General features: G+C 36.4%; 1 protein-coding gene across 1 annotated transcript in view; it reads left to right on the top strand.

Annotated features, from left to right (window-relative positions):
* Positions 1–15300, top strand: part of gfra4b (GDNF family receptor alpha 4b) — a 66653-nt gene that overhangs the window by 36665 nt on the left and 14688 nt on the right. Inside the window, exons 2-3 of the mRNA XM_027165118.2 lie at positions 10179–10454; positions 13449–13529. Of these exons, the coding sequence (XP_027020919.1) occupies positions 10179–10454; positions 13449–13529 (357 nt within the window). The remainder of the gene's footprint in view (positions 1–10178; positions 10455–13448; positions 13530–15300) is intronic.

A 15300-nucleotide genomic window follows, 5' to 3' on the forward strand; every position in this document is an offset into this window, starting at 1 on the left:
TCTTAAAATAAATTAAACTATTAGATATAAATACTAGACAAATGATTTTTATTATTATTGTAATCTTATAATAGGAGATATTAGAAAAACCTGCCTATATTATTAGCTGATATGTTTGGCACTATATCATTTTTGGAACTATATCCTTTATGACTATATTTAATAATTATAGAATTAAGGTATAAAACACAGTTTTTATTAAAATGATATGTACTGTATGAAATATGCATGCTTTTTTCCTATCATGTGCCAAGCATGTGTAAATTATGAAGGCTCTCATCTTTGCAGTTTTTACAGTCGATTCAACCCTGATTTAAATCCATCAGAATTACCGAAGTATATCCTCTTCACAGACTGGAAAACTTAACACATCCTGCACTACACTTGCACCACATTTTCAGACACTGTCTATCGTTCTGATGTATTCTGTTGTTTACTTTCACCTGTGCCACTTCCCCAAACAACAGTATGAAGCAATATGTGCAGGCATTTGTAAATGTGCACTGAAGCTTCCCTTTTGAGCTGCCATGAAGCCTATCAGATTCACAATGCCCTTAAGGAAATCACAGGCCATGCCAGACGGTGTTTCATACCGAAATGTTTGTCTTTGCATCACTCCCAGGGTGTAGCGTGTTGTGCATTTGTTATGGGGAGCTGCATGCCTGCATGCCTCCTTGAAAGATTATCGACGCGACATGCTTCTACCTTTAGTGACGCTTACTGATAAATCACAATAAATAGCAATCTGCGAGGAGTAAACAGCAATTTGTGAGCAGATTGTGTGGATTCAGAGAGGCCAGGATGTCCTTTGCATAGCGGCGGATCCATTAACCCATGCTTTAGGATGACGTGCTATGATGATATCCATACGCTGTGTGAGTTAATACTTTTAGACAGCAGAATTCATGACCGTTGTGGATTGTTTACCAATGATACCCTAACTCACAATGGAGCCAGTGTTTCGGAATGAAGACTTGACTTGGTTTTCCGCTTCATTGTTCTTGAAGGAAATCATTCCTGTGTGTGTAACACACTTCTAACAAAACAGCTGGCTTTACTACAAGAGAAAAAAATAAAACATTATTAGTTTTGCATTCGCTCTTTTTTTTTTGTGCTTAATATTCATAGGGCACTGTTGACACTGGCCTACTTCCTGTTTGGTTGGGTATTAATTTTGTACATTAGATACATTCCATTATAAATATTTATTTAAGATGCTGAGCCTGGATATGCATTTAATTAATTTATTTTTTTTCTGTTACAAACCTAAAGGCATGCAGAATCGCAGCCCATCGAAAGAAGTTGCAAGTGGAAGCTGATTATTTTAACGATAACTCAGATATCGAGCCAAGTGGGAGGAAACAAAGTTAAACTTTCTCACTGTGTGGAACAGATGATAAAATATCCATTATTTTTCATCCTTAAACTGATGAGAAGGAAAGGAAGGACACATTTCCCCTGAAAGTCACTTTTGCAAATAAGTTTTCTATCAAAACATTGTACAAGCAAACCTGTCTTTGCTTTGGGCTATATCTGTAGTATACAAAAAAAAGTGTTTGATGTCTTACATAGAGATTACTTGAACTGGGATTAGTACATATTATAAACAAAGTGAAATGTTTTTCTGTGTCAAATTTCCGAGAGCAATCTATTTGCCTTTGAAGTCTTTAAGTAGTTTTTGTGCCAAAATGACTAATTGTGTCTAGGTTCCCCAGAAAGTGACAATTTCATTTCACTTTTTGAACGTTTTCATCTTGTTTTTGGATTCCTTTTAATTTAATGGTAATATCAGAGCCCGATGCATGTCTCTTACATTTTTTTAGCTTCAGGGCTGCTTTTTTTTTTTTGACTGACTGAATGAAAGACATGCACGTAATTAGGATCATGACGGAATAGGTTAAATAAAAGTCAGCGTTCTGAAGTAAGTAACACAAAACACCTGTAATGTCCTTTTATCTTCAATCTGTCTATTGTATTTAATGTAGCAAGTCCTCATAGATTTGAAGACATTGGATAAGCGTCTCACTTTAACTAACGGTATACTGTTATCATTGTAAGGTTTCACCTGATTTAAGTATGAATAAAGAGCTTAAAACTTATAATACTCAGTTGAGGGATAGGAGCCTTGCTCCTGGTCCCAGCAATAAAATCTTGATGCTTATGGGATCAGTCGTTCTAATCAATAGTCCAGCATCTCAACCACTGGTCTACTACATGCTCTGAAGTTTGCATGATACTGAAACTTGCAACCCAAACCCACGCTGTACTACACACATTATTCTCTTATCAGTTTTAACTCTCTGAATTTCCAGTGTGTTAGCTTTCTCCTTTAATGATGATCCAGAGTGCGTGTAATCGTTACCGATGAATAGATAGATATTTTGTTACGGTATGTTTTATAATGTTGAATGTTCTAGTGAAGAAAACTGATTAACCTTGACGTCAAGAAGAGGCTCTAGTTAAATCAATCTTATAGCAGCAATCTATGGGAAATCTGAGGAGAAGAAAGAAGTTCTTCGTAAGGACAAGCCAAAGTACTTTACTGGGGTTTATAACAATGTTTCAGTTCTATGAGATTGTGGATGGATTTTGTCAAAGGATTGCATCGTAACACTTTTGACGTGGCTCCGGTGACATCGACATGACACATTAGGAACCTTGATGTGTCTACTGACCTACTATATGCTCGGAGGTTTGCATGATACTGAAACTTGCAACCCAAACGTACACTGTACTACACACATTATTCCCTTATCATTGGTATTAACTTTTTAATACTGTGAGTTCCCAGTGTGTTAGCTTTCTTCTTAAAGATCCAGACTGCTCTAAATATATCCTTTGTGTAATCATTGTTACACTAGCATTTTTTTCATACTGTACATTTATTGAAGTGTAAAAGGATTTTTTTGACTCTGGGAGTAGATAATCAATTCCTGATCCTCTTGAAAATGGTGGCCAGGGGTTCGCTTCCACAGAACAACGTTGCAGTACACATCGGTTGTGGAAGCTATATGCTCTCAGCACTGCATGCCAAGTACATGACGGATACCTTCTGGTGAGGGTGAATGCTAACACATGCTTCATCTGAGACACATGAAACCAACCAATCAGATTTTTTTTTTTCCAGACAGCATGACAACACGCTCATAGGAAACGATGCCCACGGTTGGTTAGTGTTGTTCAGGGTGGGATTAATACCAAGCTTCACACACTAAATTTTGCTTTAATTACTAGATGGTTTTTGGAGACATTAAGATTCATATGAAATTGTAATCTTTGAAAGAGTGTGTTTCTGTTTCACAGTGTGACACTAAGAACATCGTGAAAATTTAGAATTCCTACCAGACTTTGTTTCTAAAACTCATCTTAAACAAGAACAGCTCGTCAACAAAGGAAAAACCAAATCTTGTGCATCCTATATTGAAAAACTGTGTGAAAAATTGATACACAAATGATACACGGTTCGAGAGGAAATCTATTTGTGAAAACAAACCTGCTATTATGAGTCCCTGCCGTAAATGAACCCAGAGACCACGTGTGAAAACGAAAAGGAAAATATTGAAGAATTCCCAGTTGTAACTTTTACATTTTTTAAAATACATGATAATAATATAATTATAACGTGTTTAATTTATATAGCACCTTTCCACAGATCAAGGACACTTTAGATTCCATGTCAATAGACCACAGAGAGAACATTAATAAACAACAATAAACAGCACTCAAACGAAAGTAACAAACAGAAACAAAAATATACACAGACAAATAGGACAAAAAAAAATAAAATACAGACGAAAACTCAGACAACAAAGGAGGAAAGATATAATTGTCTCAATTGCTAGTGGAGAAGCCAAAGTACTGAATAAATAAATGTGTTTTAACGTTTTTGGTATTTAATGTCAAGGTTGAGGAGATATTTTGGTTATTTGCTTATACAGTAGAAGAAGAAGGTTTAAAGGCTAGTTTATGGTTCTTACATTTCTAGAATGGCTCTGATATCTTTTTTAGAAAAAAAAAGGTTCTTCAAGGTTTCAAGGGCTAGTTAAAATTTCTTGGCTCCCTGAAGTGGTTCTACTTGAAACAATCTTTAATAGATAGATATTCTGTTATGTTTTACAATGTTGAATGTTCTAGTGAAGAAAACTGATTAACCTTGACGTCAAGAAGAGGCTCTACTAAAATCAATCTTATAGCAGCAATCTATGGGAAATCTGAGGAGAAGAAAGAAGTTCTTCTGTAAGGACAAGCCAAAGAACTTCACTGGGGTTTCTAACCATGTTTCAGTTCTATGAGACTGTGTCAAGTATTGCATCGTAACACTGATACATCGCCGTACTTTTGACATGACACAATAAGAAACTTGACTCATCTGACCAGGAAATGTCTTAACATGCATAAATTATTTTACATTTGACTTGGTCTTTTATTGACAAAGTGTTTTTTCCCCCTCTGATCCACAAGTTGTTGCTTTGTCTACAAGGTTTGTTGTTTTGTCTAATCACCTTAAGGGTGTCTACAGTTCAGTGATTTTCAGTCTTTTTTTATGTTTGAACCCTTGAAATGAGTGCTAGCACTAGTACACTTATCATTAAACCTCCTAAAGATGATCACATGTCTGGTCTATTTTGTCCAACTCTAAATTGAAAAGTAATTGAAGCTATAAAACTCGTGTCAACTTGATCTTTGTCACCGACCATACAACTTATTCCAGAGTGCACTTAATAAACACATTTTATTTTCATTAAATCATTTTTAGTGCATTTTTCCTTCAATATTGTCTAAGATTATTTATTATTTTTTTCAAATAAATTTGTCACACACATACACACACACACATGCGCGCTACTTAAGGATTCTGGTCAGGCTTTGGATTAGAAAGAAAGTGTAACTCTTCGTTCCAGTATTATAAAGCAGGGAGCAGTATATCAAGTCCTGCAAGCACTAAAATAAGAAACATGAGATTAGCTACTCTCTGAAGATAATAAATCTGCCAAAGATCACTGTAGAGCAACATCACTGTATTTCCCTTGCAGGAATATTTTTTATATGGTGGTCTAGAGGCATTTTGTTGGTGTCATCCTAGCGGAGTTCATTAACTTTCATATCCAGTCTCATTCTTTCTAAAGTGGGCTATTAAGTCCATGCATCTGGGTAACTGATCAACTAATCTGTGCTTGATTTATGTGCTAGGATAAGCAAGGATTTAGCCCCGGCTCAGAAGGCATTGATTACTGACAAGGCTAATTGGCTAAACCCACCGGTACACTGAGACAGACTTATTGGGGATGTCAAATCATGCACTTCATTTGCATTCATGATGTACAGCGTCCATTCTCGATCCTGCCAATGCAGCATAAACTGACACAAATTGCAGTTTAGATGGGGCTGAGGTTTCAGTCTGCCTTCTCATTCATAGGACTGACCATCTGTCCTTGTGAGAGGTTTGCCTAATCAGAGGCAGGGGTAAATTTATACTTGCTCATCCAGATGTTCAAGAGGAAAAAAAATATTTTGGATGTCTTGGTGTTGTAGTGAACAAACCCTGTAAAAAGGACTTGGCATTCACTCACCAGTGAAAGAAGACTTTCTCTGTTCCTAGTCTTTTTGCATTACTTGTATTTGTGTCTTGACTGATTTCAAGATTAATCTTAATCTTTAAGATTAAGATATCAACACAGTGGATAAAACTGTACCAATTATCCCACCACAGATTCCTAACTTTTTGCAGATTCGGATTTGCTCCACAGTCAGTAGTTTGTGACCGACACATTTCTAATAGAGAACGTTTGCCTGGCAGCTTTCATGACTAAGCTAAAAGCATTGCTGGGTCTTTTTAATTATGCTGCAACAGCATGAGCAAATTTTAAAGCGCTCTCGTGTAGAAAGTCTGGGATTGACATGGTTCTGTTGGTGAAAGAGAAAACAGACTACAGCAAAGTGTGAAAGCCTTGGCCTTTTTGTCTGGTTTATTTATTGACAGATTTGTCCCCTGACCTCTGATCCCTGGAGTAGCACCAAATGTTTAGCCCCAGGCACAGAAACAAGGGGTCTCTCATTAAATCAAGCCCCCACATCCCACCACCATCCCCCTCCCACCAGGCTTGAGTCTAAATGCTATATTATAAAGTGTGTATTGTTAAATTTCATTGTGATTTGCAACTTTTTATTCATTATTATTTTTTTCCACAGAGACTATATTCAGGTCAAAAACAAAATATTAACACACTAAAAAGGGGATGAGAAAAGTTGTATTTTTCCCTCACAAAGAAAACAAAGGCTCACATTTCATCTGGGGAAAAAAGCATGAAGTCATCTGCCCTCCTGCAGCTCCCCCCCCCCCCTTTATCTCAACTTTCTTTTTTGATAATCAGATTTAAGTTTCATGTTTTATAGTCCATGACTCCTTCCTTCTCCACAACCACAAGTTTGAGCGACAGAGCCAGAGCTCAAGACCAAACCACTTTTTGATAAGGGAATAGCCAACAAGGGAAGGCACAGCTGCAAGGCAAATAAAAAAAAACTTTTCTCAATTTTACAGATGTAAAACCTGCAAAATTTTATTTCTACCAAAAAGCATCTTAAAGGGCAGTGGTAGCTCAGTGATGTTGGACTAAGTTTGTAAGTTCAAATGCCAGAGCTGCCAATCTGCCACTGTTGGACCCTTGAGCAAGACCCTTAATGCTTAACTGCTCAGTTGTATAAATGAGATAAATCTAAGTCGCTTTGGATAAGGGTGTCTGCCAAATGCTGTAGATCCTCTATTACCCCCTGTCCAATGCTCTGGCCCCTGATATCAAGCTTGTTTATGTGAGATGTCCAAGTGCACCATGAGAAAATCCTGATAGTCCACAATGCAGACTAGTGCTGATTTCAGGCCAGGCATCAGGGAGCTGACTCACAAAGGTTATTAGATAAAGTAGAGAAACTTACAATAACGGTATTGTTTTAGAATATATTACAGTATATTACGTATATAAAAACTGTAATATACTGTATTACACAGCATACTTTTCCAGTCTGCCAAGTATTTTCTGGTGTTTATTTCTGTCATTTTATTCCAATTTAATCATTGTTGTTTCCATAGTCCAAATAAAATGAAGCAGAATTAAACAAGGAAAATTAAATCTTTGGGGAACTTATTAAGAGGTTGCTTTTAGCTCCTGATGGGACTCTAAATGAAGGCTTTATTAAAGGCAGATAGACTTCGAGGATAAACCTGCTATAGGCTAAAGATAAAAGACTCACACTCTTTCCTATTATTAAGCATAAAATATAAATATATGGTGCACAGATGTTGGTCTTTTCTTAAGTTTTAATAAGTCAATTCACTTACCATTTAATAACAAATATTTGCTATTAAATATATAATGTAAAATGTTACATTTCTTTCTATTGTTAACAGTGATATACAAAAAAATTATATGAGGTCATGAGGCTCATGAGAAATGATATGAGGCTATATGACTCATTGTTTACACAGATTCCTGGACAGTGAGCTGCCATGCATCAAAAAAGGACTGTTCCTATTCCTCACTTGAGTGAAAAGAAAATAATAAAAAACCAAACTGATGTTTCTGCCTTTTACAAAGCGATGAAATTGTGAAATCAATTCTTTTAAGTGAAAGCTAACCTGTGATTTTAGACTCGTCCAATTAATCCAGAATCTGCCCTGGGTGTGGACTTGTGCATTGGTCCAAATGTGAAAACACCAATATTCATTAATGCCTTAATTAACATAATCACACATTAAAGAAACCAAACCCAAGGTCTCATTGTGCAGCACTTACCAAACAAAGCCGCTTCTTTCTTATTAAAATTCTGCTACATGTCTTCCTTACGTGCCCATTTTCATTAATTAACATAAACAGAAGTCCGTATGGAAAAAAATGAATGGATAAAAACTCCAGAGAAGAGGTTGAACTTATTTCTATGCCTCTATGTGGAAGCTGGGGAACAAGGAAGCTTAAGGATCTAAATAATGCATTGTCTCATTGTGTTTTGTTTGATCGAAGTCTTGCTAGCCAGCTTTGTATCAAACGCATTTATCCCTGCCTTAATCCCGTTCAGCTGCTGATGCAGAACAGCGCTCAAGCACAATACAAGGTTCCATTTTGCCTCTTGTCATCTTCACTTATTCTCATGTGGGTAGTCATGCTAGCTAAGCGTGTGCTGTATCCGCAGAAACGCCTGTACACGGCGCCGGCTCACCTGACAGTGCCTATGTGACTTTACTCGATATATGTATATGATTATGAGCCTCCCTAGATGTGTCACGTCGGAAAATATTGACCTGTCAGCAAAGAGTGAATAAAACCGTTTTTTTGTTTTTTTTTTGCTGTTGTTCAAGATACAAATATGCCGAGACAAATCTGTCTGTACAGAAGTGCACACATGTATTAACATGTTTAAAATAACACACATTTTGTCATTTAGTTTGAACTTAGATCCCAGAGCTCTTTTCCCAATGCAATTAAATTTATGAGCTGAATGATTGTGTTCCTGCCTGTAGTTATTTAGTATTTTCCGTCTTGCTCCTGGAAGAAGCTGTTGTCTCACACGTTGAATTTAGCATCATTAAAATGCATTAAGACATGTTCTCTTTTGCAAAGAGGTTTATTAAACGGGAAAAAAAAATTGCCAGAAAGTGACATACTTTACTCATGCAAATGTGGAAATATGCTTAAGAATTCACATCTCATATCCATCTGTGAAAACAAATAATCTCTATAACTAGCTATTGTATTTTTTTTTTTTTACGAAACCCTGGAGAGACAAATAAAAGAATCTATCTATTTATTTAAAAAGAATGTGTAAATAATGTGAGCATGATATACTAAATTGAGGTCACTGAAAGATAATACACAACTCTCTTTATTTTAGACTCTCAAGTTCACATATTAATAAATTCTGTCTAGGTTTTGATTTATTTATGTGCACCTGTAAAAATGCAATGGATGGCTGGGGTAGGTGACCAGGAGCAGTGTGTATAATAATGATGATAATGAATTTGCCAGTAGTGAATGTTTATGCTCCCCTTAATATCTTTGTCCTCTCGTTCACAATGACATGTGCTCTCAGTATTTGTCCATAAAGCATCCCAATAAAAAAGTATACATACGATTGTAAATTAAATAAATTCAATTAAATTTGAGTATCCATAATTTAGTTCTCGTCCTGAGTTCGTGGAGTTTGCCTGTTTTCCCCATGCCTCGGGGTTACCTCCAGGTATTCTGATTTCAGCTCCCAAGATATGTCTTGTAGGCCATTTCTAAATTGCCCATAGTGTGTGGTAAAGTTTGTGTGTGATTGTGCCCTGCCATAGACAAGCATCCTGTACAGGGTGAGCCCTGCTGTGTGCCCCAAGTGTCCTGGCCCAAGAGTCCATGTGACCCTGCCCTGTAGGATAGATGGATGGATAGATGTAAAGACTGATGGATGGATGTATATATGTAAACATGTATATATGTATGTATGTGTGTATGTACCGTATGTATGTATGTATGTATGTATGTATGTATGTATGTATGTATGGATGGATGGATGGATGGATGGATGGATGGATGCATGAATACTTGGATGGATGGAAAGATAGATGTATGGACGGATGAAGGATGGAGGGATGAATGGGTGAAAAGATGTATGCATGCATGTACTGTATGTATGTATGGATGGATGGATGGAAATATGGATGTATGGGCGGATGGATGTATGAACAGGTGGATGGATGTATGGATGGATAGATGGATGGAAAGATGTATGTATGTATGTATGTATGTATGTATGTATTTATGTATATATGTATGTATATATGTATGTATGCATGTATGGATTTATGGATGGAAAAATGGATGGATGGATGGATAGAAGCATGGAAGGATGGATGGATGGATATCCATAAGTTAGGAATAACATAATCTTGCAGTTGTAGGCCAGTGTTAGCTTTAAGTGATGGATTAATTTATTATGACCGTGTTCTGTGGCCAAGGGAAGGTAAATAAATCAAAAGGGAGGAACTATTTTAGTATTGGCCACATTAAACAAAAACAAATTGTTCCCACAATTTTGTATATCATGCCCACTAACTAAAAAGAAGGTTGAACCTCAGCTTTCTTGCTCACATTCCTGCTCCATAGATCTGAAACACTGTACTGATGCTGTTGTGTGTCTGTATTTTACAGCCTTGCAGGTGGTTTTATGTGTAGGAAGAGACTGCCTTTTGGCTGGAGACTCATGCTCCAGCGATGAGACATGTAGTCCCCGCCTCCGGACCCTGCGGCAGTGTGTGGCTGGAGACGGCAGCATGAAGCTGGGCCCTGGTGCACGCAGCCAGTGTGCCAATGCCGTGTCGGCTTTGCTGTCCAGCCCGCTGCATGGCTGTCAGTGTCGACGCGGCATGAAGAGAGAGAAGAACTGCCTGAGTATATACTGGAGTCTCTACCAGTCTGGCATACATGGTGAGATGCTGTTTATTATTATAATTACTACAGTGGTCAAAAAATGCCACTGATTTATTGTAAACACTGTAGCACATTGAACAGAACGATATATAACATAGTGGGGTTTCACACAGGCTAAAACAGGGCAAAAAATATTGTTAATCTGAAAGCTGTCGTGTGGACTATTTGGTACCAAACCCCAAACTTACCTGTAGGAGCTGATGTGAGTTTGTTTGCACTTAATCTGTGGAGCGATCCACATGAATGTCAAGGCAACTCACGCTTTGGTCTGCAATTTCTCAGAAAGTAAAGTAACCTGCACGTGTGTTTTACCCAATGACAACATCATTAATTTCCACAGCACACGTGTAGCATGATTGGCAGGGGAACATTGTCTGACTGAGGTGGTGAGGTGCCTAACTGCGCATGATAATAACTCCAAAATAATAATAAAAAATAAATAAAACAATGTGGTGAGTCGATATGGTTGCGTTCCCCTTGTGCGTTTTTGATGATGTAAGATGAACGCAAAAGCACCAGGGTTCGATAGAAACGAGTGAGTTTGAAACCTGACCAATGCTGCACGGTGCTGTGAACAATCACACTCAGATTTGGATTGCAGCAAACGTGACCAGTGTGAAAAACATCTTCCTGTATATTGATCTTAACAAATCAATATAAAACACATAATAACATAAACAACACATATAAAATTGAACTCAAGCATGAATACTCTATTTTTCTAGTGTTTTTAGCTAGGAATCACAATGGTGCCATATTTCGTGCACATATTTCTGTTTTAATCAGAAAAAAAAATTGTATAGGATTTATAAATAGAATTTTTTTTAACATTGCCTCTTCAGTGGAGCTAAGACTCTCAAACCAACATGATGCAAAAAAATAAGCCCCATGTCAAGGTCCGTGTGAAATAACTGGAGTGTTCTGTGCAGAGCCCTGGCTCTGACTTAACCCCACTGAACACCTTTAAAATGAACTGGAACACTGACTGCACCCTAGACCTCCTCACCCAACATCAGTGTCTGATCTCTCTACTGCTTTTAAAGCTGAATTGTGGAAACTAGTGGGGTCATCATGTAATAAACCACACATGCAGGCTACTTTAGTTCCTGAACAATTGCAGACCAGAGTACAAGTTGTGTTCATGTTCACAGGAACCGTGACACTGATCCAGTCAATCCGAACACACAACATTTTCTACAGGTGGTCTCGATTTTTCTGGTCCACATGACAGCTTTCACATGATCATTTTTCCATGAGAACTCTTCTCTGTTTTAGAATAAACTGCCAGTGTAAAAGCCCTCTAAAAAGGCATACATGACCCAAACGAGATCAAGTCATCTTTATTCCAAAAATAGTATCTCTGCTAACATATGGGTAATTGATTGCTAATTATTTTCTTATCCATCTCTAGCTCTTAACTCATTAAAGGATTTCCCAGGGAGGCAGGGCTTTAAAAAACACATAGGGGTTAATAGCGACATGGCAGGGTTAATTAAATTAAATTAAAATCAGAATGTTACTTAATTAAAATACGATCGTAGCAGGTAGTGCTTGAGTGAAAGTTGAAAGTATTAAAACATTTCTTCACACTGTGTGCAATTAAAAAGTGGATATTGGACATTAAAAACCATGTTTTCTTGGAAATTCCACTCATATGAAAATATACAAAGGTTAGAATTTTGTAAAATATTTTTTAAAGTCTAATTTTTTTAATGTGAAGTCTTTGTACAGTGATTAGTTGGTGCTGGAAATATAGTAATTAATAATGATAAAATGCACAGCAATGTAACTAGATTAGGAGCGAAGGGTTTTAATTTTAATTTTAAAAGGTTTAAAAGGTTTATTTTAACGAAAGGTTAAAATATAAATTGTCTTTTTTTTTGTAGCTACACTCATGTAAAACACTGTATATCCACTAACACGATTAGTGAAAGTAATAAGTAGAATCACTGCTGTGGATATTGCATTAAAAAATGTTAATTTATTGCTGACATACAGTAACATTGCTAGTAGGAGTTAAAACATTTCACTGATAAAACATGGTATATTTAGTTTTGTAACATACTGCCAACAAAACAGGGTTATTATGCTTCATTCAATGTCTGGAAGATTGTGTTAAGAGCTGAACACACACGAACACCACCATAAAGTTGTAATTGTGAGTGGGAAAATCAGGGTTTTCTCTGAGCTTCAGGTTTATGACTTGGTAGCGAGTCAGGAAGAAAACAGTGGAATCATTGGATGCAACATCTGGTGTTGAAAGTCGAATGTTTTCTCATCTCAGTTATAACGTGTTTGGTTTATGCAGCAAGTGGAAATAAAAGCAAATTAGTTGTATCATGTATTGATTGAAAACATGAAGTAAAACACATACATTATTTCACATTATGATTATTTATTTTTTAGATTTAAAGCTAAAAAATTTTGCTTTATTTGTTTGCAGTCAATTATTGCAAATATATGCAATCGATTCATCTCTATCTTGCTGACCAAAGTGACTTGAATGCACCTGACCGTTTCCAAACTTCTCAGGAGAACTTGTTGGAAAAACAGTTAGAGTTGCATTAAACATGTTACTCATATTAACTCAGAAAAGTGTATTCTGAAATACGAGTTAGTGATCACAGAGTTAGTATAATAATCTCCTCTCTCTAGCTGGCTGAAATTTTTACATTTTTTTCATACTGAAGTATTTACCAGTCTGGAGATGTCAACTACATTTCTTTGGTATTTAAACTCCTACTATTATAAATTTAAGCCTACATCATTGCCATATTTTTTTATTATTCAGTTATTCACTGTCAAGCATTTTATTCAGTAAATACTATGAATTATTCAGTAGCTACAGTAAAATGAATAGGATAGGGATGTATTTGTGAGAGCATGGTATAGAAATCTAGGCCTTCTGACCCGTCCTAGGAGTTTACGGGTTAAACTATTACATTTTTCTGAAGGGTTCTTAGCTATCGAGTGCTATCATGTCTCTTTCAGGGCTCAACCTGGTGGAGAGCTATCCATACGAGACAGTGGAGAAAGGGTATGACTACGTTCGTTTAGCCTCCATTACAGCAGGTAAGCTTATATTTCAGAATGAGAATATATATGTTTAACCTCCATTGACTAAGGAGTAGAGGAAAAGCAATTCGACTTCTTTAAATGCAAACAAATGTACATTTATTTCTATTCTTATTTGTACACTATTCACATCTTGTTAAGGTCAAGTTACGTGTGTATTATTTATGCCAGTGCAAAAAGCACAGCATGATAGAAGAAAATAAGTATTGACTTATTTCCAGGGCTAAAATTTGGATCGGTAAACAAAAAAGGGTGAAGATATTTAGAAAGATGTTTGCAAAGATAAATACTTGATAAATAAGTATAAGTATAAATATGTCTGGATGACAACAACCTTCACAGTAAGTGCAGAATTCTGTGAGGTGTTGAATGCATGGGGGAAAAAAAAGAATAGAAAATAGGCTAGCATTATCGCAAAGACAGCTTCGAGAGAACTGAGACCACAGCCAGTCCTTCAGTCTCTGTGTATGAAAACAGGTGAACCAGGTAATTGCTAGCTGTAGAATTTACATATATTCATTTGGCAGAACAGCTTTATCCACTCTAACCTACACATAAGGCAGAATGGAGATCAACTTGCTCAGGGTTACAACAGAAATGGGTTTGACGTGTCAAAATCTGCAATTACTCAAATGTAAAGCCCTATAAGAATGTGTGTGGGAAGTGATAAAAATCAGAGTTCTAAAATCAGATTGACACATTAACTACCATCAGAATGTGGAGATCATTTTCAGACGTATAATTGCAGCCAGGCAAAAGAACTTAGAAAATTATTGAAGCTGGGTAGAAAAGATATGGTTTCCAAGTGGTACTGCTTTTACAGAGTAAAGGTATAAAGCTTGTATTTTCAGTTGATGCTATAATATTCTTTGTAGTCTTGGACATTTATTTTCGTTTTCCTTTGTAGGTAGACAGCTGGCTGGCTAAATGTTAGAATATTTTTTATCTTTACCCTGATTTGTTGTTAAAATCTAAAGTTTAATGATTAAATCAACCAATTTTAATCACCTAATCTCTTCAAACTCACCTCTATCTATTCAAAGGTGCACATGTACAGTATGTTCAGTGCTACCATTTATTATATTTGTCCTATTGCTTTAGCAATTTGAGAGACACCTGAGGAGTGGAAAGGAGAGATTAGCTCAAACTAGAAAATTAAACTTACACACACACAAAAAAAAAATCACTGAAGGTGAAAGGATGCAATACGTGACAGAAGTATTTAAAGTTACACCACATTTGTGAACATTTGTGAACTTCTGTCTTTAGAGCAAATAGACATCTAAGTGGCAAGTATTATGGATCTATACAGTATGTCTATAAACACGATGCAGGGTAACGTGTCGCCATTTCACATTTTCTTGTAGTAAATACTTCATAATGTGCCTTTTTTCATAATATATCAAATCAACCCACACATTTTTAAATAATTGATGATTTTAATGCTAGTAATGTTGTTTAATTTGGACTTTTTTTTTTTTTTTTAACAAATATTCTATGACACATTAAAAAATGAGGCGTTTTTACACCTGAATCTTTCACAGCCTATGTTTTGGAATCTGGTGCATTCATTCTTTGTTCATTTTGTTTAGAGTTATATGAACATGGCAACCACATTCAGATCTCTAGAGAGGTTCACCTGTGGTGAGAAATTAATCCGACCGTAGAAATGACCGTAGAACCGACCATAAAACCGACCTGTATAGCAATGCATGGTGGGAACTACATTATGTAGTGCATTGTGCAGCATGTTTGGTTAGCAAGAGGA

Source organism: Tachysurus fulvidraco, chromosome 10 (genome assembly GCF_022655615.1).
Source record: "Tachysurus fulvidraco isolate hzauxx_2018 chromosome 10, HZAU_PFXX_2.0, whole genome shotgun sequence".
Classification (NCBI taxonomy): Eukaryota; Metazoa; Chordata; class Actinopteri; order Siluriformes; family Bagridae; genus Tachysurus; species Tachysurus fulvidraco.